At 41.2% G+C, this 27,423-nt stretch overlaps 1 protein-coding gene across 5 annotated transcripts in view; it reads left to right on the top strand.

The window, feature by feature from the left end:
• The window catches only part of LOC126236071 (exostosin-3-like), a 310,079-nt gene that overhangs the window by 259,363 nt on the left and 23,293 nt on the right, over positions 1-27,423 (top strand). For 3 of the 5 annotated variants that reach the window (XM_049945126.1, XM_049945128.1, XM_049945125.1), the window contains 3 exons: positions 2,353-2,480; positions 8,233-8,357; positions 22,123-22,271. In XM_049945126.1, the coding sequence (XP_049801083.1) occupies positions 2,353-2,480; positions 8,233-8,357; positions 22,123-22,271 (402 nt within the window). The remainder of the gene's footprint in view (positions 1-2,352; positions 2,481-8,232; positions 8,358-22,122; positions 22,272-27,423) is intronic. The other 2 variants (XR_007544868.1, XM_049945127.1) reach the window with 2 other exon arrangements.

Here is a 27,423-nt window from a genome sequence, read left to right as displayed (position 1 = left end):
AGTACAGAAGAATTACTCATAAATCATTCACGAAATGTTGACAAATACTTTTTTCTATGTTGTACAGATAGATATGCAGTTGTCTAAAACTGAAAATCAAAATTATTACATGCAATGCCTTTAAACAGAAAAATAAGTTTATAAATGTGTGCTTACCTTTGCAAGTGTTTTTATTTTCTTTTTCGTTTCTCCTCAGAGCTTCTATTGGTACACCTACGATGAACCATCTGAGACTACTCTCTGTACAACATCCAGCACAGTCCTCAGTAATAAATTTCTTGTGGTGGCCACTTTCTTAGCAGCTGTACACAAATTGCAGCAGTTTAAAAGAAAAACGTCTTTTGCTTGCTGCACGTTAAGGTTTTTATTTAACTTGTGCACCCAGACGCGTTTCATCTTTATTTACAAGACATTTTCATTAGGTGCCAGATCGTGGTGTAATTCATTATTTGTAATCCAGATAACTTTCTCTCATTTGACAAACTGATTGTAAGTTTGATGTTCACCTTACTGTTCACTCTGTTCCCCAAATATAACCTTGTAACTGTCATTTGATGTAAATAGGGAGAAATGCGTCTGCGTGCACAAGTTAAATAAAAAACTTAATCTGTAGCCAGCAAAAGGCGTTTTACTTTTAAACTACTGCATTCTCCGATAATGATGTGGTAAACTCTGCCTTGAAATCCGTGATTCATCTCCTTGGCACCTTTAGGGATAGTTTCTCTCTTATCATCACTGGCATCAACAAATTACTAGGAAAGTAACAAACGTGAATGGACGAGGTGGGCTTGCAAACTCGACGCACATTGTTCGCTTCCTAAGAATGTAGGTATCATATATCTCAATGTTTACTCAGAGCTGATGTCCGTATTGTTTCCTAAATATTTCTGAGCAACTTGTCTGAAAGTTATCCATACCCCTTTCTCAATTGCTTCAATTTCTATTACAAATAATTCTACTCTAAGAGTTTATGAATGTCTAATACTACAAAAACACATTCTTTTGGTGCTGCTTCTGACGAACCTGGAAAAAATATACTTAAACATTCCCTATCTTTCTGGAAGTCTTCATGAATTACTTCATTCATTCGAACTTGATGTGAAGGCAGAGATGAACCAAACCATCATGTACAGTACTTCGCTTCCAGTTTCTATGTTCATTCTGGAAGGATGTTCCTTTTTAATTCACTGCCACGCTTCTCCCAGCCACACAGAAAACAGGGATCTTTAGCGTAGCCTCAGTACTGTTCAGGAAGTATAGAAATAGCATCCAAATCGCAGCACATGGACCATATGTGATCAGTGTATTTTAGCTTCGCTCGAATAGCAGCTATATTTCTTCATATTAACAGTGTTTCCTACAGAAATTTAAACGAATCTGCTGCCATTATGGCAAAGCCTTGACTTGATATTAATTTTTTAGTGTTGTGGCTTTTGTGGAAATACTTCTTGAACTCACCTCAACCCAACTCGTATTTGGATCAAAGCCCATTTTTGCAATGAAAACGTAACATCACTGAACTGTACTTTTGTTAATTCCTTTCTAATAAAATAATATGTTAACTACTGATATGCAATTTAATCTAAGATCTGTTTGAAAGGTAGAACCGAATAATAACAAGAATCGCTTTCTCCAATAGTCCTGTCACACAACCTCTGCAAATTTCAGCTTTGTAGCCGTTTATATTCAGCGCCTTTAAAACTTACTTAAATCCCAAAAAATATTTTATGAAATTAAGTCAAAATTGGGAGACATTTACTTTCCCACAGGTCTGGATTGATTAGCGTATATTTTATAGGGTCATAAGACAATCACAAAGATACTGTATAGCAGGAAAATCTCTTCTATCAAGCAGTTTGCGCACCAGCAGTAGGCCACATCACGTTCTCCGGACAATTAGCGTTCACAATGTGTTCATGGCTCATTAACACCTATTAACTCCTTCATAGCATATAGGTAGATGTACTTGCTTCCCCATTGTGTACAGATAACCAGGGAACTGCCCAACTAAAATACTGTCTCTAAGCCATGATAAGTTTTACTGTACTTTCCGGACACTAATGAAAACAAGTATCAGAATGCTTCAGTTGTAAGGGGCGTAGCGGATTTCCCTTCCCCGTCTTTTCCCAGTCTGAGCTTGCACCTTCTCCTAATGACATCACGCCCAAAAGACGTTCAACCCTGTTCCTCCTACCTTCCTTTTAGACCTTAAATCCCACTCCTCCTTACTATCTTTTAGACGTTGAATTCTATTCCTCTTACCTTCCTTTTGTGAGTTTCTCAGACCGAAAGAACATGTTTTAATTCTGATATTTATCATATGCATTATAACACAGTGCTTCAATTTTACAGGTAGTGAAAGCAAGTCGCAACAGTTTGAACAACCGTTTTCTTCCGTATGATGCAATTGAAACAGAGGCTGTGTTGTCACTTGATGATGATTCAAAACTACGACATGATGAAATTGTATTTGGCTTCAGGTGAGTGTTATTTGTATCTCTGTGTGCACACAAGATCAGGGTCAAATGATTCTTACACGACTTAAAATTTTTGTTAAGTCTATGTGTGATTGTTGGTTTACTGTGTTTAAAGCTTTACACTATGTTTATATTCATATTTTATGTAGTAGCTCGTTTCGCAAATTCTGTGGCAACCTTCATATGTTTAAATGTTTGTTTCATCCTCTGACAGAAAAGATATCAAACATCGAGAAGGCGTTATACACATTAACCGAACTTCGTAGGCATGTGTCTGCTTCCGAAAGATGATGTCTAGTGAGATTTCACGCCATTTGCATAAGGCCGGTACTAGCACCACTTTGAGGATGCAAATCAGGTTTGTTTCAAATACTCACTGTAACAGTCGTAAAAGTTAGTTACCTTTGTGATTTGGAGTGGTGAGTTAATGTTAGTCAAGAATCCCTTTAAAGCGACGAAGATGCGATTATCAGCACCGCACTGAGTTTAAACAAGGTCCCGTAACAGGGCTGGATGTTCCTTCTGCGATACTGCAAAGCCCTTGGCAGGAACGTAGCCACTGTACGTGACTGCTGGCACCGGTGATCACGAGAATGTACGGTCGCATGAAGCCGGTGCTCTTGACGGCCATGTGGCAGTGCTGAGAAGGAAGACCATCGTGTTCTGTCTCAGACGCATCGTACTGCATCTGCAGCAGTAATTTGAGCAACAGCTGACATTACAGTGACACAAAGAACAGTTAAAAATCAGTTACTTCAAGAACAGCTTCGAGCCAGATGCCCCGTATGGTGCATCCCACTTACTCCAAACCAACGCCAACTGCGACTTCAGTGGTATCAAGCGAAAGCTCGCTTGGAGCGGGGTGGAGGGCTGTTGTGTTTTAGGGCGAAATATGGTTCTGAATCGGTGCCAGTGATGGTCGTGCGTTGTTTATAAGGAGGGTAGTCGAGGGCCTGGAACCAACCTGTCTGCGTGCTAGACACACTGGACCTATACCTGGATTATGGGCTGGGGTGCAATTTCGCATGACAGCAGGAGCACTCTAGTGATCATCCCACATACCCTGACTGCAAATATGTGCGTCAGCCTGGTGATTTGATCGGATGTGCTGCCATTCGTGGACAGCATTCCAGTGTGTTTTTCCCGACACGATAACGCTAGTCCATATACCGCTGTTGTAACCCAACATGCTCTGCAGATGTCGACATGTTGCATTGGCCTGCTCAACCATCACATCTACCTCTAGACGAGAACATACGGAAAATAATCGGACGATAACTTCAGCTTCATCTACAAACAACATTAATCGTCCACGTGTAGACTGACTGGTTGCAGCAGGCATGGAACTCCATCCCAGAAACTGACTTCCGGTACCTGTACGACACAACGCACGCATGTTTTCATGCTTCCATTCAATATTCTGGAGGTTACTCCGGTTGCTAATGTTCGAGCATTTCAGATTTGCATTGGCTTAAGTCGCACTTACATTAACCTAAGATCTTGCAATGTTAATCACTTAAATACCGGGTGATCAAAAAGTCAGTATAAAAAAAAGTCACGGAATAATGTAGATAGAGAGGTACAAATTGACACAGATGCTTGGAATGACATGGGGTTTTATTAGAACCAAAAAATACAAAAGTTCACAAAATGTCCGAAAGATGGCGCATCATCTGATCAGAACAGCAATAATTAGCATAACAAAGTAAGACAAAGCAAGGATGATGTTCTTTACAGGAAATGCTCAATATGTCCACCATCATTCCTCAACAATAGCTGTAGTCGAGGAATAATGTTATTAACAGCACTGTAAAGCATGCCGGAGTTATGGTGAGGCATTGGCGTCGGATGTTGTCTTTCAGCATCCCTAGAGATGTTGGTCGATCACGTTACACTTGCGACTTCAGGTAACCCCGAAGCCAATAATCGCACGGACTGAGGTCTGGGGACCTGGGAGGCTAAGCATGACGGAAGTGGCGGCTGAGCACACGATCACCACGAAACGACGCGCGCAAGAGGTCTTTCATGCGTTAGCAATATGGGGTGTTTTTTTTTTTTGTTCTAATAAAACCCCATGTCATTCCAAACATGTGTGTCAATTTTTACCTCTCTATCTACATTATTTCGTGGTTTATTAAGTTTTCAGATTTATACTGACTTTTTGATCACCCAGTATATTACCAAGACAAATGTATTTCCGAAATTTCATAACTCTACGTTAATCAATTTTTGGTGTTGCAATTTATTTCCATCAGTGAACTTCTGAATTATTTTATTTCGTTTATGTGTGTAGAGAATTAGACTTTCCATCCTAAGGAATGGAAAAATATCACATTTCCCAAGTTGCAAAGTGAAATAGTAATAAGATTATGTAAGTCATGACGAACAGACACTTTAGTTTGGTGTCAAACGTAACCCCACAGATGTAACTTTTTGTTTTGTTCATATTTTTACGGATGGCACAGTGAATATTCATGGGTCGTGAGTTGTATATTTCTCCCACTTTATCGTAGGAAGTAAGATTAAGTTTTAGCATCCCATTGATGAGATGGTCATTACAGCTGGAGCACAAGATCTGATGTGTCTACTATGAGCAATGGAAACGACAAGTTACTCACTTCTTTGGGTTTGTAAATACGTACTTGTAATAGGACCAGATAGAATGTGGGCAGTGGAATTAGGCGTCTGAAATTATAATTAAGGATAAAACGAAAGATAACCTTACATCTTACTTTTCATCCAATTATTTCTTTTGGTCACGAAAGAACTCATAATTTAAGGTTGTTAGATGAAAAACAATTACAATTTAACCCTTAAAACATTAAAATTCGATGGGAAATCCGAGATGAAATATTACTGTGTATATAGTGTGTTCCGAAAGTATTCGTCCAGATTAATACAGGAGATAGAGAACTTGAAACAAATATATTTCGCTATAGAACGTATGGTCCCTGATGTCAGCATGTAATGTTAGGGAACGTTTTGTTAGTGGTGCTGACGTAATGTGTTGTGTTGGTGTCGCTAACTAGGAATGTGTACTGACATACAAAACTGCAGTGAACAACAGTGAACACGGGGTATTTTAGGTACGTCGAAATGGCCGACGTGTATCTCGGGTGCTGCTCTGTGAATGAAAGCGGACGAGAGGCAGTCAGAGAGTATCGAGAGCGCTTTAAGAAACGAGGGTTCCACAACACCAGACATGCTATCGGCTGTATCGCCTCCTTCTTCAAACAGGCACTTTCCGTGAAGGCATGCAAATATAGGTCAGAATCAAACAGTGCCAACTCCCGAAATGGAAAAAGAGATTCTGGGACGTGTTGAAGATACTCCGTCTACAAGTACACGACGTATAGCACACATCCTTGGCGTCAGACATAGTCTTGTGTCGAAGCTGTTATTTGACCAGCAGCTTCATCCATTCCATCTTCAGTGCTTCGTAGCAATAGCACCATTCACTTCGCATAGTGGTTTTTACTACAGCCCCCCCCCCCCCCCCTGTACATCTTACTTCTGGCCGAGGTCCTGTACACAGAAAAGGCTTTGTTATTCGTGAGGGCTGTTTCAATATCGACAGTTCGCATGTAAGGGCACATGTCAATTTACAAGGTGTTCGGCCTCAAGCTCATCACCAGCGGTTTGGTGTTAATGTGTGGGATGGCATCCTCGGTGATAAGTTGGTTGGACCATACATTCTTCCATTTCACCTCAACGCACGGAGATATCGCATCTTCCTGAAACATGTGTTCCGAGAACTGCTGGAGGTTGTATCTCTGAATGTTAGACAAAGGATGTACTTCCAATACGATGGTGGGCCAGCCCATTTCAGTTATTGCTGTGGGGAATCATCTGACAGTCACTTTTGGGAATCGATGGATAAGCGAAGGCGACCCTGCCGCTCGGCCGCCTACATTACCTGACCTCACGTGTCTGGATTTCTTCCTCTGTAGGCATGTGAAGCAGTTGTTGCACGAAACCGTTGTGGAAACAGAAGGAGACCTCGTCGCTAGGACTCCCATCGCTGCTGGTACCACTACGGACGTGCCAGGAACCTTCAAACAGACGCGATAATCAATGGTCTGACGACATACCGCGTGCACACAGGCCAATGGGCGCGCTCGAACCAGTTTCTGTGAATGCCACTGCAGTAATTAGCATGCTACGTCTACACCTACGTGATTACTCTGCAGTTCACAACTATGTGCCTAGCAGAGAGTTCATCGAACCACCTTTAAACTGCTTCTCTACCGTTCCACTCTCAAACACAGTGCGGGGAAAAGAAACACCTAAATCTTACCATGTGAGCTCTTATTTCTCTTATTTTACTATGATGATCGTTTCTCCCTATGTAGGTAGGCGCCAAAAAAAAAAAATGTTTTCTGACTCCGAGGAGAAGATGGTGCCGGCCGCGGTGGTCTAGCGGTTCTAGGCGCGCAGTCCGGAACCGCGCGACTGCTACGGTCGCAGGTTCGAATCCTGCCTCGGGCATGGATGTGTGTGATGTCCTTAGGTTAGTTAGGTTTAAGTAGTTCTAAGTTCTAGGGGACTGATGACCAAAGTAGTTAAGTCACATAGTGCTCAGAGCCATTTTTTTGAGAAGATGGTGATTGAAATTTCATGAGAAGATCCTGCCGCAGGGAGAAATGCCTTTGTTTTAATTATTGCCACACCAGTTCACGTGTCATGTCTGTAGCACTCTCTGCATTATTTCTAAATAATACATAACAGGCTGCCATTCATTGACTTTTCCGATGTCCTCGTCAGTCCTACCGAAACTACCCTCTGCGGAAATCGTTCCTAGCATCAGAAATTGTCATCAGGGATAATATGATTTGTATTTGGAGAGGGTCCACCTTGAACAAAATACAATTTCTAGTTTTCTTTTTATTTCCCTGACGTGTTTCTCTAAAGTTTCAGCAACATCAGTGAGCTTTTATTATCTTCTATAAAACAGGAGAAACGCTTTTTAGTACTTGTACGTATATAAATTTGAGATTTCAAGACAGTATTTACATATTTTGTTTGTTATTGAAATATGTAAATACTGTCTAAAAACTGTCTTAATCTATATGTGTATAAATAGTTAAAAGCATTTTCGTTGTTCTACAGAAAATAACAAAAAATAAATACTGATGATGCTGAAACTTCAGCGAAACATGTCTGACGAATGAAAGGAAAACCTCAAGGGATAATATGCATCATAACGAACTACATTTGTTTTTATGTTCTCTTGATTCTGTATTAATTTCAGTGAATAGCTTTCAGGCACCCCATATTACCACGAATAAATTTCGAGCACCCCATATTACCGCAAATCATCACTAACAAACCAGAAGTGCTGAGAAGCAGACAGAAATACAGCAAAAGATGAAAACTGACCTATCTTCAGAGACACAGCCTTTCTGGTTAACAAAGCTTTAGATATGAAGAGAAGAAATGAAAGGGTGGGGGCAGGTTTAACAACATACAGTAATTCCAAAGCTTTCAGAATAATAGTGTCCTTACTTTAAGGTAGTTGGTGGTGACAGTATGGGGAATAAATTGGAAAATGTGTGAGATTTTTGCATTTTTCTTTTATTACTGAGTTTGTTTAAGCTTTCTGTGATGAGAGCTATATTCCTGTAAATATGTTTCTTTTTAGCTATTTAAGTTTCGTGTATTTGCATGCCGGGAGCATCTGTTGATGCTTGTACATAGCTGTTCGTTATGTGGTTACTGTAATTACTGATGGAAGTCTTTTTATTACACGACTTAGAGTGTGGAGGGAACAAAGGGACCGGATAGTCGGCTTTCCTTCACGTTACCACGCCTGGGATCAGAGACATAGTGCATGGGTGTACAATCCCTACCCCTCCTGTGAAATCTCTATGGTTCTAACAGGTAAGCAGCATTAGTCTAAGAGAGCAGTTAAGAGTAACCAGCTAATGTAACTGATTGTGTTTAAATATGACCTTAATTTGATGACTATAAACACATGTTGCCAGTAAATGCAGCAGGGGTGAGGCGATGGTGGTAAACATGCCACAGTGACAAGATTATGTCTAGCTATTATATGACTGACAACACTTGGAATCAGCATCTGTTATACTTATTATGTAAATTGAAGGTGAAAGGTGGACAGAGGAAAGAAAAGGGAAGGGACTATTGATCTCAGCTGCATGGCGACTTCATGTGGAATCAGATGCGGCGAGTGAAAATTTGTGCCAAACCAGGATTCGAGCCCGGTGTCTCCTGCTTACTAGGCACGTGGATTAAAACCTGCCTACTAGGCAGTTGCGTTAAGCAATTCGCCACCTGGGCACAGTGTTTATCATAGCTGCGCGCTAGGTGAGGATGTGGGTCGGCCGAGAGGCATGCCCAGCTCGCCGCGCAATTGCAATAACCACTGTGTCTGTGTGGAGCAGTGCTTAACCCAACTGTCTTAATAGCAGCTGAGCCTAGGTTCGAATCCTGGTCTGGCAAACACTTTCACTCGTCGCCGCTGATTCCGTATAAAGTTCAGATCCAGCTGACATCAACAGTTCCTTCCCTTTCCTTTCCTTTCTCCACCCTCCAATTTACATAATATGACAAGTGGAAATTATAATGTCCATCTTCTCTGTAGAGGGCAGGCTACACCAGAAAAGGCATCAGTATTTTCTTGTATCACAAGTGAACCAACAAGAAATACATTTCGTCAAGCAATCAGGTGCAGGAAACACGCATTGAGTTAACACTAAGGATTCGTAAGCGTGGCCGTGACGGAAAAAAAAGGAATCCGTAACTCTTCAGGGCTCCGAAGTCGGTGGGGAGATTCACTGACTTTAGCTGTATCCTGTCTACAGCCTCCATTACCGAGAGGGACGTACAGTTGTGACTTTTTGGCGTTAATATTGAGCGAGTAAACAGCTTTGTTGCCTGGGTGACCATCGCGATACCTAACAAGGAGCACTACACAAGGAGGGAATTGCAAGACGTGCATCTCATTAGACTTCTTTCACTGGGGATACGCGAAAACTTAAGCACATTCCACAACTGCCGACTCAGAGGAGGAATTAGTAACAAGACTCCTTGTAGCAGCCACATAAACACACACACACACACACACACACACACACACACACACACAGAGAGAGAGAGAGAGAGAATACGCCACAGATTTTCCGTCGAACAAGGGGCGTCATTTTCCGTCAAACAAGGAGCGTCCTGCTACGCTGATATTGGCAGTGAGCTGTCGACCATTGTGCTAGTTTTCGACATTTTTCGTAATACTGGTCACTACAAAAACTCACTGAAACAAATTTAAAGTTGTTTTACTCTCAGTCACACCGAATTATGTTCTGGTAATCCTAACTCAATCAGTGTGTGTTTCCAACACCTGGCTACTGTCATCATATTTGTACTATGGGCCCTGAAGTTTATTATGGTTATCCACATCATTAGATGAACGGTGACTGATTGGCTGAGTACCTTACTCCTATCTGTGTCACACTAATGAGGCGTTTACATACGTGCAACTTACTGTGTGTGTTAAGTGCATACTGCCACTGCACTATGAAACAGTGAGGCGAATAAAGAGGCGTAAAGTTGTGCATGCCTATAATTCGTGTGCTGGAGCAGGGTGGACAGGAGCCGACATCTCCCAGTTCCATTGACTGTGGGCTGTGTGTGTTGAGAGGGGGGAGGGAGGGAGGGAGGGGGGATGGGGAGCAGGGAGTCCCGGGGGAGGTTCGAGTCCTCCCTCGGGCATGGGTGTGTGTGTTTGTCCTTATGATAATTTAGGTTAAGTAGTGTGTAAGCTTAGGGATTGATGACCTTAGTAGTTAAGTCCCATAAGATTTCATACACATTTGAATATTTTGAGGGAGGGGAGAAGGACGTGCACCTCTATACAGTTCTTATTGTTCGTTATTTTGTTCAGTTGTCTCACACTCTTGAAACATTTAATTTTTGACGCATATTAAAACTCATCTTACTGGTTTACACTATGACTCAGTAGTCTGACGAGAAATGTGTGGAATATGAATGAAATTGTTATGTATTTCATTTTTTGGATTGTTAATTCCGAGAACTGTAAAGAAACACTAAATGTGACTGTATATAGTTTCTCGTAACTCTTGAAACAACAAAGCCTGATCTGGACAAAATAAACGCCGTCGTCCGATGTTCCGAAGAACACATTTTGTAGAATGATTATCTGGCCCCTGATGTGACGAAGCCACACTGGTTCTACACGAGTCACTTCGATTTCTAGGTAATTTATGTCGATGAGAACACATGAAAGATCGCTGAAATCATCATTATTATTGAAATACCTACTTCCACTGTTGTAACTGACGCAGATCCCCATGTTTTCCATCCAAAGCCGCTAAACAGTGTGGGAAATATATTTAATGTATGATGACAGCAGATCCAAATGTAACAAAAAAGCCGGCCGTGGTGGCCGAGCGGTTCTAGGCACTTCAGTCTGGAACCGCGCGACCGCCACGGTCGCAGGTTCGAATCCTGCCTGGGGCATGGTTGTGTGTGATGTCCTTAGCTTAGTTAGGTTTAAGTAGTTCTAAGTTCTAGGGGACTGATGACCTCCGCTGTTAAGTCCATAGTGCTCAGAGCCATTTGTAAGAAAAACCAGTGCGAACTAAATATCAAGCACTATGGTACACCTTGTTTCATTATCTACACACGTTAAGTCTTAATGTGACTCTCTACTTAATTTACGTAAGATAGGATGAAATCGACGATGACGGAGCCACCGATGGGGACCAGTGCGCTGGCAACGGCGCGCTGCACCCTGCAGTTCCAGAATGCCCTTGGCCTTTGGGCGAGGCCGGTGGGTGAGCTGCCTTCTTGTCCCCCCCCCCCCCCCTCATGCCAGAGGAGCCGGTCCGGCGTAAGAGACAGGCTCCCACCTTTTTTCACTCGTCAACTAAATATGGCTACAATAGAGACGAGTTATTCAAGTGCGCTCAAGCGTTCACCTACGATGCTTGACACCTCTCCTCAGAACGAGATGGGACCCGCAGAAGACGAAACTGTAACTCAGAGACATGCACGAGTTACGCCGCTCCTGGAGCAGAACATTAAAAATGGAAAGATCAGTCAGGCGGCATTTTCCATCATCAAGAACGAGCTGGTTGCATGGGCCGTTGCCCACGCCAAACTCGAAGGCCGCGTGGAGGAATTGGAAAAGGAAAATGGAAGATTAAGAAGGCAACCAACCAAGACCTGGGCAGGAGTGGTCGCGCAAGCGCCACCCAAGTCACAAACCACGAAAGAGACGATCGCCAAGGCGACTGAGCGGTCAGACACGGCGGTCTTCCTCAGAACTCTACCTGGCCAAGACACAAGTGTGAAAAAGATACAAGAGCTGTTGACCACAACTATTGATCCGGCAAAAGACAAAATTAGAATAAACCGAGTTAAACCCAGCAGGAACTCGGTGATCGTAGAGGTGGCCACCGAGGAAGATAAAGAAAAACTCTTAAATAACCCTAAGCTGAACTTGGTGGTCAAGTGTGAACCACCGAGAAAAAGGAACCCATTGGTCATTTTGTACGATGTACCCACAACATTGACAAACGAAGATTGGTTCAAATGGCTCTGAGCACTATGGGACTCAACTGATGAGGTCATTAGTCCCCTAGAACTTAGAACTAGTTAAACCTAACTAACCTAAGGACATCACAAACATCCATGCCCGAGGCAGGATTCGAACCTGCCACCGTAGCGGTCCTGCGGTTCCAGACTGAAGCGCCTTTAACCGCACGGCCACTTTGGCCGGCGACAAACGAAGAACTGTATCAAACTATCAAGGACCAGAACTTTGACCAGATGAACAACAACGAATTCGAAGACTCATTCAAACTCAGATTTAAAACGGGGCCTCTGGATCGTGATGTCGTACACCACGTTGCTGAGGTCACAGCACAAATGTGGAAGAAAATAATAACAATGGGCAGACTGTATGTTGGCTTCCATGCCATAAATGTTAGAGATTATCTCGTGGTACCTCGCTGCCACAACTGTGGAGACTTGGACCACATTCTGAGGCATTGCACCAGGGGGTCGGCGTGCTCCAAGTGCGGCGAGGATGGTCACACCCGGAAAGACTGCAAAGCTGCAAGCGTCTGCATACCTTGCAAGAGGCGCGGAAGAAAAGCTACGGAACCACAGGACGAAATTGCCCTACGTACCGTATGCTGGAACAAAGACTGATTTCCAGAACTGACTATGGCTGAGTATGTCAAACAAAACAGGATGCCAAAGCGAAAATCCCCGAGCAAAAGGAGGGGGGATGCCATCAGGGCAAATAGGTTTAGAGAATTCCTGAAGTCTCTTTCGAGAGACTCGAAAATTGAGACAGCTCATAAAAGTGTCGAAACTGATCTCCCAAAGATCGATAAAAGTATCCAGACGGAATTTACCCCAGTGGCACAACTCCCTCCTCCCTCAGCCGGGGGGAGCGAAACCGATTAAACACCAGCAACGGCAAGGGCATCCTGTGCCTGAGGTCCTAAAAGATGGAAGTAATCTGAAAGAACAAAGTCCCGTGCAATAAAGCCAAATAACGAGCTCACAAGACACCCCAGTAGTAAGGTTACCGCCAGTAGACCCGGTTCGGGTATACCCAAATATAGAATTCACGTTGCAACTGGCGAGGTTGGAGCAGCCGGCTACCCTGACTACTGCCTTACGACATGTGGTTCGCGTGGGACACGAAAACGGAAGAAAAGTCAACTTCTCGGTAATGGAGGCTGTAGACAGGATACAGCTAAAGTCAATGAATCTCCCCACCGACTTCGGAGCCCTGCGAGACTTACTAAAGAAAGTTTTCGAGAGACGAGGAGAAAAATTTGACCTAGATGACATTTACGAACAGTCTGTCTCGGCTAATGGACGCATTACGTTTGACTGGAGTAAGACATGGCCAGACGACCACATACACACTTACTTTCCTTAAATGACTAAAATTACCATCCGCCAACTCAACACACATAACAGTCGACTTGTGATGCAGGAGCTGCTGAGGGAAGTGGAGGAGAAGAGGCTGGATGTGCTCTGTCTACAAGAGCCGTACTCTCAAGCTGGAAAAATAGCATTTGCATCCGCGACCTGGCAGGTCATCAGCCAAGGAGAAAATCCGAAAGCGGCGTTAATAATCACAAATAAAGCCCTGAGACCAACGACATTATCGCAATACACTAACAGTCACTGCAATGTCGTGGAGCTGTTATCTCCCGGCGGAGCAATAATACTAGTCAACATGTACTTCCAGTACCATGGCCGCCTGAACTCGAGGATATGCGCCGGTCTGTCAGAAGGTTGAGGAGACACTACCAGCGCAGTGTCGTCTGGCCAGAACGGCAAAGATGGCTGCTGCAATATCGGGAAGCTAAACTCCGATTCCAGAAGGAACTCCAAGCCGTCAGAACACGAAGCTGGGAAAACTTCGTCCTGAACCAATTGGCCTTTGGACCCCTGGGGCACACCATATAAATTAGTCGGAGAGAAGATCCGCTCTCCACTGGAATTATCAACAGTCAGGCACGGGGACAAGATGACGGAATCCTGAAAGGAGACTGCCGAGGTCCTCCTCCGGTCCCTGCTGCCTGATGATAGCGCGGATGGGGAATCTGAACGACAGCAACAACTACGACTTGATAGCCTCAATGAATACAATAACAACACGACAGATTACCCTTTTTCAGAGGAAGAGATGGCTGCCCACATTAAGTCACTTAAGAGGGGTAAAGCTCCCGGGCCAGACGGCACTGTAACTGAGGTGGTGCAGTTTCTAGCTCCCCAGCTAACTGCACCACTCACTCACGTGTACACTGTACAGACAACGAAAATTTCCAAAGGGATGGAAGACAGCGAACGTAGTTATTATCCGTAAAGCACCAGATAAAGACCCAACAAACACAAAATCTTATAGACCAATTTGCTTGCTTAATATACTCGGGAAAATACTAGAAAAGCTACTAGCTGACAGACTGGCCGCACACCGAGTGCTGTGTGGGATGAGCGACAGGCAGTTCGGCTTCAGGCCTGGGCGATCGGCATCTGATGCAATCGCCCTGGCGGCTGAAGTCTGTGGCTCTACCCCGCAAACGTACATGGTGGGCATCATGGTTGACATCAGTGGCGCCTTCGACAACCTGTGGTGGCCTTCGCTCTTCTCCTGCTTGCGGGAGAAGGGGTGTCCAGGGCCGCTATATGGCTGTCTGAGGAGCTATTGCGAGGAGCGGGAGGTCTGGCTATCATCCCCTAGCGGGAGAATTGGAAAATCTATAACAAAGGGTTGTCCCCAGGGTTCCGTGTTAGGGCCCCTGTTTTAGGACATCCACATGGAGCCATTATTAGACACCTTACAACAAAGTGAAGAAGTGCTAGAGGTGATAACCTATGCAGATGACCTCCACCTGTAGGTCTGCGGCCGTAGCCGCGAAGACATAGAACCCAAAATAGAAAGTGCCCTAAACAAACTACAGCTATGGTGCCAAAACACTAAAATGACAACATCACCAAGCAAGTCTAACTACCTGTTATTAAAGGGACAATCAATCCGAAACCCGACTGTACGAATCGAGCGCTCGCCGTTTCTTCGGCGACGTGACACACGATACCTGGGAATCATCATTGATGAGAAGAGGAACTTCGGGAAACACATTGAAACCGTAACTCAGAAGGCCCTTCAAACATTAAGCAATCTCATATCCATCGGACATAAAAGATTTCATCTCCCCCCTCACCTCATAAATCTATACCATAATAGCATATTAACATCAATAGTGGGTTACGGCTCGGGAGTCTGGGCATACAGAGTCACGAGGGTTGTGCCCGCCATGACGGTGAGAAGGGTTCAAAGGAACATGATACTCAGATCTGTGGTGGCTTACAGAACATCACCAGGGGGAGCACTATTAGTCATAATGGGGCTCTGCTCCTTGGACATCAAAATTAGAGAGCAGGCTGCGTGGTTCTGGGTTAAGAAAGGAAATGTTACGAAGATAGAAGAGATTTTAGGCACTGGGGCTAGGGACAAGGGTGAGATTTGGCAAAGGGGTGAACAACTATGTCAAGAACTATGGGAGACGGATGAACTTATTCCAAACATTAGGGAACGATTAAAAATGAAATACTTTGAACCCACCAGAGGACTAATCCATTTTATCACTGGACATGGGCCTTACCCAACATACTTATGTCGGTTCGGGAAAGGGCCACACCCGCGTGTGAATGTGGTGAACCAGAGGGTACTCCCGATCATGTGATTTACGAGTGCCCCCTCCTCAATGATGTTGCTTCCAAACTACGTGACCAATTACCTGACCATGACACATACCACCTCATAAGACAACAAGACACTTTTCAAACTCTTAATAAACCAGCAGACGAGATGTCACGAAAAGTGCTAAAGGAATACCTGAGGGAAATAAATTAACACAAATTAAAGTAAAACTGGAGATACTCTAATACCAAACACGCGCTCTACTCCTATACCGTCCGCGCGTGGATAGGCCGACCTCAGTAGTCTGGAATCCGCCACGTGCGGGACTAGGAGGAGTGGGGAATAATATCACGGACTAGACGAAGCACCGGAATTGACTTAGGTTAGAACTAGTTAGTAGGAATTAGATTAGGAAATTAGTATTAGCAACCTGCAGTGAATAACATCCTGGCCTGCCCAGTGTCAGGGGCACGCCCATCGTGATTAGCTCGATGGGCAAGGCAATAAAATAGGTTTATATATATCTCTGACACAATTGTGACGCTGCAGGCAGTAGAGTTAGTTAAGATCTTAGAAATTAAATACTGATACTTGTAAGAATTTAGCTGCCCATTGTATAGCTGTAGCTCACAATCAACTAAATTGTAATTAGCTGCAACTGATATCTAACAAACTTACAAATTAGAACCCACTAATCATATAAGGAATTGGGTTATGCTGTATAATTATCATTGATGGTTAAATAAAGAATTTTTTTTAAAAAAAAGATAGGATGAAAGCCTGTTACTGTCAAGGTCTTTAATACCATCAGTTCTTATCTTCTGGGGAAACGCTGGGGAATGACTTCCCATTAACGTTTCTGTCCGCAAAGTAACTCCTTTACAATGTTAGAGAACCTAAAGTTTTCCAACGATTTATTTCACAGATGTTCATTGAATGTATTACACTATGTAATCAAAAGTATACGGACACCCCCAAAAACATCTCCGCGGAACTCACGGACTTCGAACGTGGTCAGGTGATTGGGGGTCACTTGTATCACACGTCTATGCGCAATATTTTCACACTCCTAAACATCCCTAGATCCACTGTTTCCGACAAGATAGTGAAGTGGAAACGTGAAGGGACACGTACAGCACGAAAGCGTACAGGCCGACCTCGTCTGCTGACTGACAGAGACTGCCGACAGTTGAAGAGGGTCGTAATGTGTAATAGGCAGACATGTATCCAGGCCACCACACAGGAATTCCAAACTGCATTAGGATCCACTTCAAGTACTATGACAGTTAGGCGGGTGGTGAGAAAACTTGGATTTCATGCTCGAGCGGCTGCTCATAAGCCAGACATCAGGCCGGTAATTGCCAAACGACGCCTCGCTTGGTGTTAGGAGCGTAAACATTGGACGATTGAACAGTGGAAAAACGTTGTGTGGAATGACGAATTACGGTACACCTTGTGGCCATCCGATGGCAGGGTATGGGTTATGGTGAATTCCCGGTGAACGTCATCTGCCAGCGTGTGTAGTGCCAACAGTAAAATTCGGAGGCTGTGGTGTTGCGGTGTGGTCGTGTTTTTCATGAAGGGGGCTTGCATCCATCGTTGTTTTGGTGGCACTATCACACCACAGGCCTACATTGATGTTTTAAGCACATTCTTGCTTCCCACTGTTGAAGATCAATTTGGGGATGGCGATTGCATCTTTCAACACGATAGAGCACCTGTTCACAATTCACGGCGTGTGGCGGAGTGGTTACACAACGATAACATCCCTTAAATGGACTGGCCTGCAAGGAGTCCTGACCTGAATCCAATAGAACACTTATGGGACGTTTTGAAACTCTGACTTCGTGCCATGCCTCACCAATCGACACCGATACCTCCCCTCAGTGCAGCACTCCATGAAGAATGGGCTGCCATTCCCCAAGAAACCTTCCAGCACCTGACTGAACGTATGCCTGTTAGAGTGGAAGCTGTCATCAAGGCTGAGGGTGGCCAACATCATATTAAATTTCAACATTACCGATGGAGGGCGCCAAGAACTTGTAAGTCATTTTCAGCCAGGTGTCCGGATACTTTTGGTCACATAGTGTGCATATTTTCAAGTTGATCATTGCTATATGAACGCTACCAGGACAGTCTTTGATGGTAAAAGCGAGATATTTAACTATTTAGAACGTTTCGAAGCTGCAGCGAACCGATAGCGACTGTTTAATCGCTGGCAGCCAGAGAGCGAGTCTACATTCTTCTTCAGTGAGTGCGCCGACACAAGGGACACGGCGTGCTTGCTTATTCACATATAGTTGCCTTCTTGTTGTTTGTGTGAGTTTATAGTTTTTGTTGCTTACTTCACACCTGCAAAAGACGATCACAGCAGAACTTCAATTGACCGAGATATGTACGAAGATTTATTCATGTCCATCACTTAAGTTGATTTCATTGTAGACGTAGCTCTAACGTGCGTAGACCTTCAAGAATTATAGACGTAAGCTTCGATCTACAGTCTGCCCAACGGAAGATCAGAAATGTGATGATGGTCTTCGAATAATGGAAAATGAGCAGTGGTCCACATTTCTGTTCAGCCCAGTAGAAGAGTTGAGCTTCACAGGAATAGCGCTGGAAAGGCGAACACAAAACAAGAGTCGGGAGCCCAGCAGGTTTTATGATTGTGTAAACAGTGGATGGATGGCGATCTTCTGCAAACAGAATATATTACTATCTCTGAATGTGCGGAAGCATTGGAGTCACCGGCTTGGCCTGAAAATCTTGGAGTAACATATGGTAAAACAAGTATAAAAATCCTGTGTCGGCGTTTTCGTCTTCCAGAAGGACGGATGCTTAGAGGAGTTCGGAATTATTTTACGGAGAAGAAAATGCCAGCATCCTCCATTCCTCTTCTCAATGCAGTGAAACGTGTTCCCATATTTCTTGAAGAATGTGAACGTGGGTTTCCGCTGCATCCTGCTACCGTCAGCAGTCTGATGTTCGTCCAATTTCTTGGTCCTTCACTCCAGTCGTTTCAGCCTATGGGTCACTTATGCTCTTGCCATATGAAATGCAGTCATCTTGCTACTGATACCAACAGTAAAGTAGGAAGGCTTGAAGCCTATAGCAGCCATGAGTAGATGTCAGTTTTGAAACTTTTATAATGCTACCTAATGTTAATTACAACGTAGTTTTATAGTTCAATAAATAATCAGATATGCTGAAAACTTCATTAATTGTCGCTGTATTATATCTAGTGTGAGAGTTCACTCAAATATTCTTTTAGAAAAAGAACACTGAATGTCATAATATTTAAGCTTCTGTAGGGCAATAGAGTGAACTGCACAATCAAAAGCTTTTAACGAGTCACCAAAAAGACTAGGTCGCAGTAGCTCGTCATTTAAATTTTGTATAATATAATTTGTGAATTGAGAAGTGGCATGTTCTATGGAGAAACCCCTTTAAAATCCAAATTGAGACAGACTAAGTATTTTGTTCAGAGATAGCTGTGTTACAATTTTAGCCTGAACCATCTTTTCCCACACCTTCAGCAAAGAGGTAAGCAGTGAAAATAGGGTGATGAATTGTAAAAATTCGAAACGGGATCGATTTGGTACAAATACTATGTATTGTCTCAAAAAAGTTATGTGGTACGAATCACCCCCCCCCCCCCAATTTGTGTGGGTTGAGAATGAAAATTGGATGACACTGGAGACAGACAGAGAGAGAGGGAGGAGAAGGATGTGGGCACAAAAATGGCGTATGAGGAAATGGACATAGAGAGAGTATGGTGATGGAGAGAGAAAATGGGGATGAGGAAACTGATAGAGTGTGGGGAGAGGATAAGATGAACAGAGAGCATGAGGAGAAGGAAACAGGGAGAGAGAAAGGAGGTGGACATGGACAGAGACTAGGCAAGGAGGAGGTGGACAGAGAGAGGACTGAGCAGAAGGTGTTCTGACAGATTTGGGAGGGCGAGGTTAGAGAGAGGGGTGACATGGAGAGGGACAGAGAGAGATGTTGCAATATATCGGATATATACATATACCTGTATCCATGTATGTATGTTAAATATTCCTTATCCCGTACTACATTTTCGCAGTTCATGCAGTAAAAGTGTTACATTAGGCAGGACGTTTTAATTTATTACTTCTTTACTACTAACTGTTTGCAAGACATATCCTACACAGCAGCCACATAAACCACCGAATGTACCTGCAAAAGTGTATGATTCTGTGACACCTAGTTATGTAGTTATGACATCGTGAACATTGAGAACCATGAGAAACCAGTTTACCTTAAAGTGGGACGCATATTACGCAGACTACACTCACCCAGTGTTTGATAATGGAAGCACTTAGTGACTTCCAAAAACCTTCCATTATAGTTTCAAACCTCTTATAATCTCTTTTTTGCTTACATATTCAAGGTCAAATATGTAACACGTAAACGCATTTATAAAGTAATCAGAAGTCTGAGGCTTCGATTTGTTAAAGGCTCTGGAGTTTTCTGGTTACTTACTGTCTGAAGAGATACACCACGGAAACAATTTCAACCAAATTTGTTATGTAAATGGTTTACTGTTGTGTGCAGATGAGCTGAGCCACAGGTAAAATGCTAGTTAATATCTGTCCTGGTACCTCCATTGGAAAGTTTTCTGACAGCAGCTTTTAATGCAGTTAATGATATATTTATTATTAAATAGGGGAAAAACTTCCTAGCATATTTTATTGATATATTATTATCATGTTTCGCTAAGTACTCATGAAAAATATAGTTAATCATTTATGTATGACATTGTTGTTACTTGAGCTGTCCATACCAGTTTTCAGAGATACTTGTAGATAGTGATTATTAAGTAAGTTGGCTACCTGACTGCTATCATTTATTATTAAGCTCTTTTCCTTTATAACAAACTTATAAAAAATTTTAACTGATTTTCGATTCGTTTTTATCTATTTCCCATAGTGGATTTAATTTTATTACCTGCATTATTAATTTTGGGCATTAAAGGTGACTTTTCCAATTTGTTATGTGTCAACAACATTAATAAAGCTACAGGCTATGCACTCAGTAATACCTGCAAGTAAGCAACTGATACTGAAGGACTATGTTGGTTTATACCTCACTTTATGCATCATAATGGAAACAAAGGTGTTTAGAATGATATTTTATTGTAGGTGGCAATGTATCGCTGAATGCAATGCCACTACATCAGTCTCATTTTGTTACCTGGGCAGCAGTCTGTCCTGCATATGGTGAAGTCAGCTGTGGATACTGTCAGAAGCTAGGAGGCATACGGAAATCTGACTTAACTTGTGCACCAAGAACATGTACCACAACAAATTAGTTTGTTACCTAAATGTTGCTGCAGGTAGTTCAGGTGTTGACTCGTGGTACAACTACTGACTCATCCTCCTGGAGACATACAGTCATATAGAATCCCATTTTTCCTCACCAACATTCTGAGAGGAATATTCCCAGTTCAGTTTTTGGTACAATACTCAGAATCATTCCATTGGTAAATCATTCTCTTGAAAGAAGTATGGTCCGACAACGTTTTGTGATGTTAAAGCACATTATTCTGTAATTTTCTGAGAATACTGAGATGTTTAATCCATTTCCTTTCGCATAGTACATCCAAAAATTGTGTAGATATTCTTGTTCACAAAATTCCTTAGATGAACTTTTGCACTAGCACCCATGAACCGTTCTTTGTAGAGGACACTTCATTGTGACGCATATCATGATGTCTCACTCTATTCTGAATCTTCTTCCTAAGGTTCTTGCTGCACCAGCTGCAGTCTGAATGCATAGTTGTCTACCCTTGCAACAAAATTAAGAAACAGACAACAACTGTGCGCTTTGTAAGGGGGCAATCGTTTACTGTTCTCTCCTGTGGCTATTTGTTTTACTTCAGAAGCAAAGCGCTACAATTTTTCATTGTGCCTCCACAATGAAAGTGAACAAAAAGCATATACGTTAATACAATGAAGACGCGTTCTGGAGGAGATGTAGTCAAATCCTTCTGTGACTAGTGCGATGCAAGCTTTTTGTCTTTTTTCTGTAACATTGGGGACAAGCTCCTAGAATGATCCCTTACCGAGACCTGACGCTTTCTTCTCCGCTCTTGTTCAGCTGAGATAGTTCAGCGTTTCTAATAACCTCAAAGCGAACAATAAGTTACACTGTAAACTACAAATCACTTGGAGAAAGAAGAACAAGCAACTGCAGTTACTTAACTCATAGAATCCCCGATTTTTGTGCCCCAGGTAAGTGTGAGGCACCAAGTATTTTCCTTTAGATGCCTAACTTACGAACTTTTTATTTCAGTTTCTTGATAATCATCTCTGGTACTTACCACATTCTTTGTTACTTGTTAATGTTTTTAGTGGTTGTTACTGACGATCACATATCATTTCACCATACTTGTTATAAATTGTTTATTTATAGGTGCCGCATTTTTTCACAAATACTACTCGTACCTTTACACGTATTGGCTACCTCAGGCAATAAGAGACAAAGTGGATGAATATATGAATTGTGAGGATATTGCTATGAATTTCCTAGTTTCTCACATCACTAGAAAGCCTCCTGTCAAAGTAAGTAATATTGACCCAAAGTATTCAATTTTCGGTAATGTTGTTTTTTTTTTTTTTACTTGTTATCGACTACGAAGTCATTGGTAGTCATACCTTGTAATTTTAAATGCTTGTTATGGCTGTTTCATTGAATGTGAAAAAATCAGTTGCTGTTGTCCTAATTCAAATGAACATTGTAAACCATGACAACAATAAGAACTAAAGAAGCAAATATTAATGAGAACTGAAAGATGGCAGCATGTAAACAGTGAAATTGGCACTGATCTTTCACATGTGATATTACTCTCTTGTTGTTGTTGTGATCTTCAGTCCAGAGACTTGTTTGATGCAGCTCTCCATGCTACTCTATCCTGTTCAATCTTCTTCATCTCCCAGTACCTACTGCATCCTACATCCTTCTGAATCTGTTCAGTGTATTCATCTCTTGGTCTCCCTCCAAGACTTTTACCCTCCACGCTGCCCTCCAATACTAAATTGGTGATTCCTTCATCCCTCAGAACATGTCCTACCAACCGATCCCTTCTTCTAGTCAAGTTGTGCCACAAATTTCTCTTCTCTCCAGTTCCGTTCAGTACCTCATCATTAGAAAAGGGATCTACCCATCTATCTTCAGCATTCTTCTGTAGCACCACATTTCGAAAGCTTCTATTCTCTTCTTGTCCAAACTATTTATCGTCCATGTTTCACTTCCATACATGGCTACACTCCATACAAATACTTTCAGAAACGACTTCCTGACACTTAAATCTACATTCGATGTTAACAAATTTCCATTCTTCAGAAACACTTTCCTTGCCATTGCCAGTCTACATTTTATATCCTCTCTACTTCGACCATCATCAGTTATTCTGCTCTCCAGAGAGCAAAACTCATTTACTACTTTAAGTGTCTTATTTCCTAATATAATCCCCTAAGCGTCACCTGACGTAATTCGACTACATTCCATTATCCTTGTTTTGCTTTTGTTGATGTTCATCTTATGTCTTCCTTTCAAGACACTGTCCATTTCGTTCAACTGCTCTTCCAAGTCCTTTGCTGTCTGTGACAGAATTACAATGTCATCGGCGAACCTCAAAGTTTTTATTTCTTCTCCATGAATTTTAATACCTACTCCGAATTTTTCTTTTGTTTCCTTCACTGCTTGCTCAAGTGACATACAGTGACATACAGAATAATTACAAAGTCATCCTTTTCTACATCTACATCTACATTGACATTCTGCAAACCACACTCAAGTGCCTGGAAGGGGGCTCATCGAACCACCTTCACAATAGTTCTCTATTATTCCAATCTCGAAAAGCTTACAAAAAAGCCTGTATCTTTCTGTGCGAGCCCTGATTTACCTTATTTTACTAAAATGGTCGTTTCGTCGTTTCTCCTTATGTAGGTCGGTGTCAACAAATAGAAGAGAAAGTTGGTGACTGAAATTTTGTGAGAATTTACTGCCACAACGAAAAGCCCCTTTGTTTCAATTACATGTACCCCAAATCCTGTGTCATCTCAGTAACACTCTCTCCCCTATTTTGCGATAATATAAAATGTGCAGCCCTTCTCTGCACTTTCTCAGTGTACTCAAGTAATCCTGTTTGGTAAGGATCCCACACCAAGCAGCAGTACTGTAAAAGAGGATGGACAAGTATAGTAAAGGCCGTCTCTTTAGTAGATCTGTTACATTTTCTAAGTGTTCTGCTAATAAAACGCAGTGTTTGGTTTGCCTTCCCCACAACGTTTTCTGTGTGTCCTTTCCAATGTAAGTTATTTGTAATTCTAATTGCTAGGGAGTTAGTTGAACTTACCACCTCTAGATTTGACTTCTTTATCGTGTAACCGAAATTTGAAAGATCCCTTTTAGCTATTCTGTAGATGACCTCACATTTGTCATTAATTAGGGTCAACTGCAATTTTTGGTCGATACAAAATTCGTTTTCTGCAATGTTTTGCAATTTGACTTAATCTTCTGATGACATCACCTGATGATAAACGTCATCATCTCTAAACAACCTAAGACAACTGCTTAGATTGTCTCCTAAATCATTTATACACATAAGGAGCAGCAGAGGGCCTATAACACTACCTTGTGGAACGCCAGAAATCACTTTTATTTTACTCAATGACTTTCCATCAATTACTACAAACTGTGACCTCTCTGGGAGGAAATCACGAATCCAGTCACATAACTGAGACGATGTTTCATACGCACACATATGTCAAAGTCCTTTTGAAAATATAGAAATACAGAATGAATTTGAAATTCTTTTTCAATAGCACTCAACAAGTCGTGTGTAAGTTGTAGGTGGGTCACCTGAGCACACTAATAGATTTTTACCAAACAAACCCAACCCAACCACAAAATTTAATGTTCTATTAGTAAAAAATGAAAATAAGAAAATAATAAATAATTATCAAACAGTTCTAAACTTTTGATTCCATCTTAAAGAAAACCCCAGAGGGAAAGTTTTCAACTTATCTATTTTCTCAGCTTCTCATCCTTCGAGGTTTTTTCCAAATCTTTTTTAGCGACTGCCTAACAGCTGCTCTTCTTCTACATCTGTCACCTGTAGCGCTCCTTCAGCAGCGTCTTTATGTTCGATGATCACCATTGCTTGGGTGGGCTGGCAACTCCTGTTCTGGGGCAACCATGATCATAGGCAGTTGTTTGAAGTTTTGTGTGTAATGTTGGTTTTTTGACAGACCAATCTGGTTCAAATTTAGTCACTTTCGATGTTTATTTTGAGTGTAAATAAATTATTTTCTGCACATTTCCATGACCCAGTCGTTTTGGACTTGTGATTTTCATAGGCTTGAGATAAAGTGACGAAAGTTAAAGTCTTCCATCTGGAAAAGTCCCAGATGTGTGTTGATAGGAAGTATTTTCTGGAATATTGTTTTTGCCATAATATTTTTATTTCTAAGGATAATTGAATCCTCATTGCATCTTTGAACCAGACATTACCACTGAAAAGCTGCTACCCACAGTACACGAAAGTAATGTGGAGTGCACAACTCGCAGGGGCTAGAGGCAAACTATTGATTGTTAATTTCGCAATAAAACATTAGCTGATTCTAAAAATTCAAAATATACATAACAAATGCTACTCAGAAAAAAATATAGTGAAAAAATTAAATATCATCTTCTTATTGGAATACTAGATTTTTCAGTTTTTGTTTCTTCACTGTTTCTTAAAATGTTTTAGGAAGGTATATAAGCCTGAAGTTAACGTTCTATAAACTTTTTTCAAATTTTTTTTTCGTTCGTATAATTAAAAATTTTCTCTCAAAATTCTATGCCGAGCATGCTATGTTAAATTTTTTTCACCACACATGAGTATGTAGGCAATGGTATAATTTGAAACTTTATCATTAAAAGTTGCAACTAATTTCATTGTAGTTATCTGTGTGGCTAACAGATCACTCTCATAAACAGATTTATAACACAGATGGAATAATTTTCAATAAAACTGAATGTAATCACATTAACATCACCAATAACTTGTGTGACTTTATTAAAATCAAGAAAAGTATCATAAGCTTTCAAAAATTTATTTGGTGGATCTACTTTCCATAGTTCATGAGGAAATATTTCATTTCTCCCATTCTTTACATAGATATTTTTTAATTTGACATGATCATATAAACAAGAATTAGGTAACTTATTATTTTTTCTTTTTGTCTGGAAAACGATGAATATGCAATATGGCATATCAATTTCAAATAATTATAATCGTTAGTGATATCTAGTACAACATTTCTGATTCCACTTATTCTATCAAGAAAAGTATCATAAGCTTTCAAAAATTTATTTGGTGGATCTACTTTCCATAGTTCATGAGGAAATATTTCATTTCTCCCATTCTTTACATAGATATTTTTTAATTTGACATGATCATATAAACAAGAATTAGGTAACTTATTATTTTTTCTTTTTGTCTGGAAAACGACGAATATGCAATATGGCATATCAATTTCAAATAATTATAATCGTTAGTGATATCTAGTACATTTCTGATTCCACTTATTTCAACAATATCCTTTGTTTCTTGTTCAAAGAAATTTATGGGAATATTTGTATTTTTTTAGTCTTTCTTGCTTTAAATGGAGTGAATACTCTGGTTCATAGCTAACTGCAGGCACATGCGTTTCCATCGATTCTACAATAATTTTACCTTGTTTTGGATAAGTATCTCATATTTCAATGCAGCATCATTTTTATCAGCCCCTCTAAGAATAATATCTCGAGCACTTTGTCTCCAAGTAAAAATTACTGTTAATCGCCTTCCGAAATCACTTCTTTATAACATCTGAAAAAAACACCAAACGAATCCATTGGAAAAATTACTTTGTTTTTCTTACTTTTTATTATTTCACTATTAATCATATGACCTTTCATGGTTAACTCATGAACTAGAGTCGAAGTCAATTGAATAAGGATAGATGAAGAAATGCACAGATATTCCATGCTACACATAATATTATTTCCTTTCTTTACTGTGATAACATCAACAGCTTTCCAACTAAGTTACCAATTAAATTTTTATTGGATTTTCCAGCATATTTTGGACAATCTGTACCATTAGTACCAGTAGTACTGAAGTTCATACTACAGCTGAGCATGATTATGATGAACACAGTCGTCTACAATATTTATACTAATCTCTGTGTTCTTGCTGGGGAGATTTAGGCTAGTTTTAGTCTTCTCATTCACAGGGAACGAGTAAAACCGGTAGCTCTCAACTTTTTTCATCATTTATAAAGATAACAATTGTTAACACATTTCTGAAGCAGTTGTTACATAATCACCATTAAAGTCAATCAAATCATCATTCTCATAAGTTACAGTAATTTCTAAACCTTGGATAGGGTCAAACACTGGAATAATGTGGGTCAGGAAATATTTTGCCTCCAAGTTCAGCATTCAGTTTAAATGAAGCAATAATATTAGTTTCTCGACAAAAATGATCAGTATGTTTCACGAACTTACCGTCGGCTAGATTAAAATTTATATTAATTATTTCGAATGGAATAGTTTTACGAACAACATAAGCAACAGTCTTTCCATTATCTTTAAACAATTTGGTTTCTAAACTCTTAAAGATTCCAATACTATCTTTATATCTATATATAATTTTACATCATTTGCAAATATTGCTGGCTT

This window comes from Schistocerca nitens, chromosome 2 (assembly GCF_023898315.1).
Source record: "Schistocerca nitens isolate TAMUIC-IGC-003100 chromosome 2, iqSchNite1.1, whole genome shotgun sequence".
NCBI lineage: Eukaryota > Metazoa > Arthropoda > Insecta > Orthoptera > Acrididae > Schistocerca > Schistocerca nitens.
This window is presented reverse-complemented; position numbering and strand designations above follow the sequence as displayed.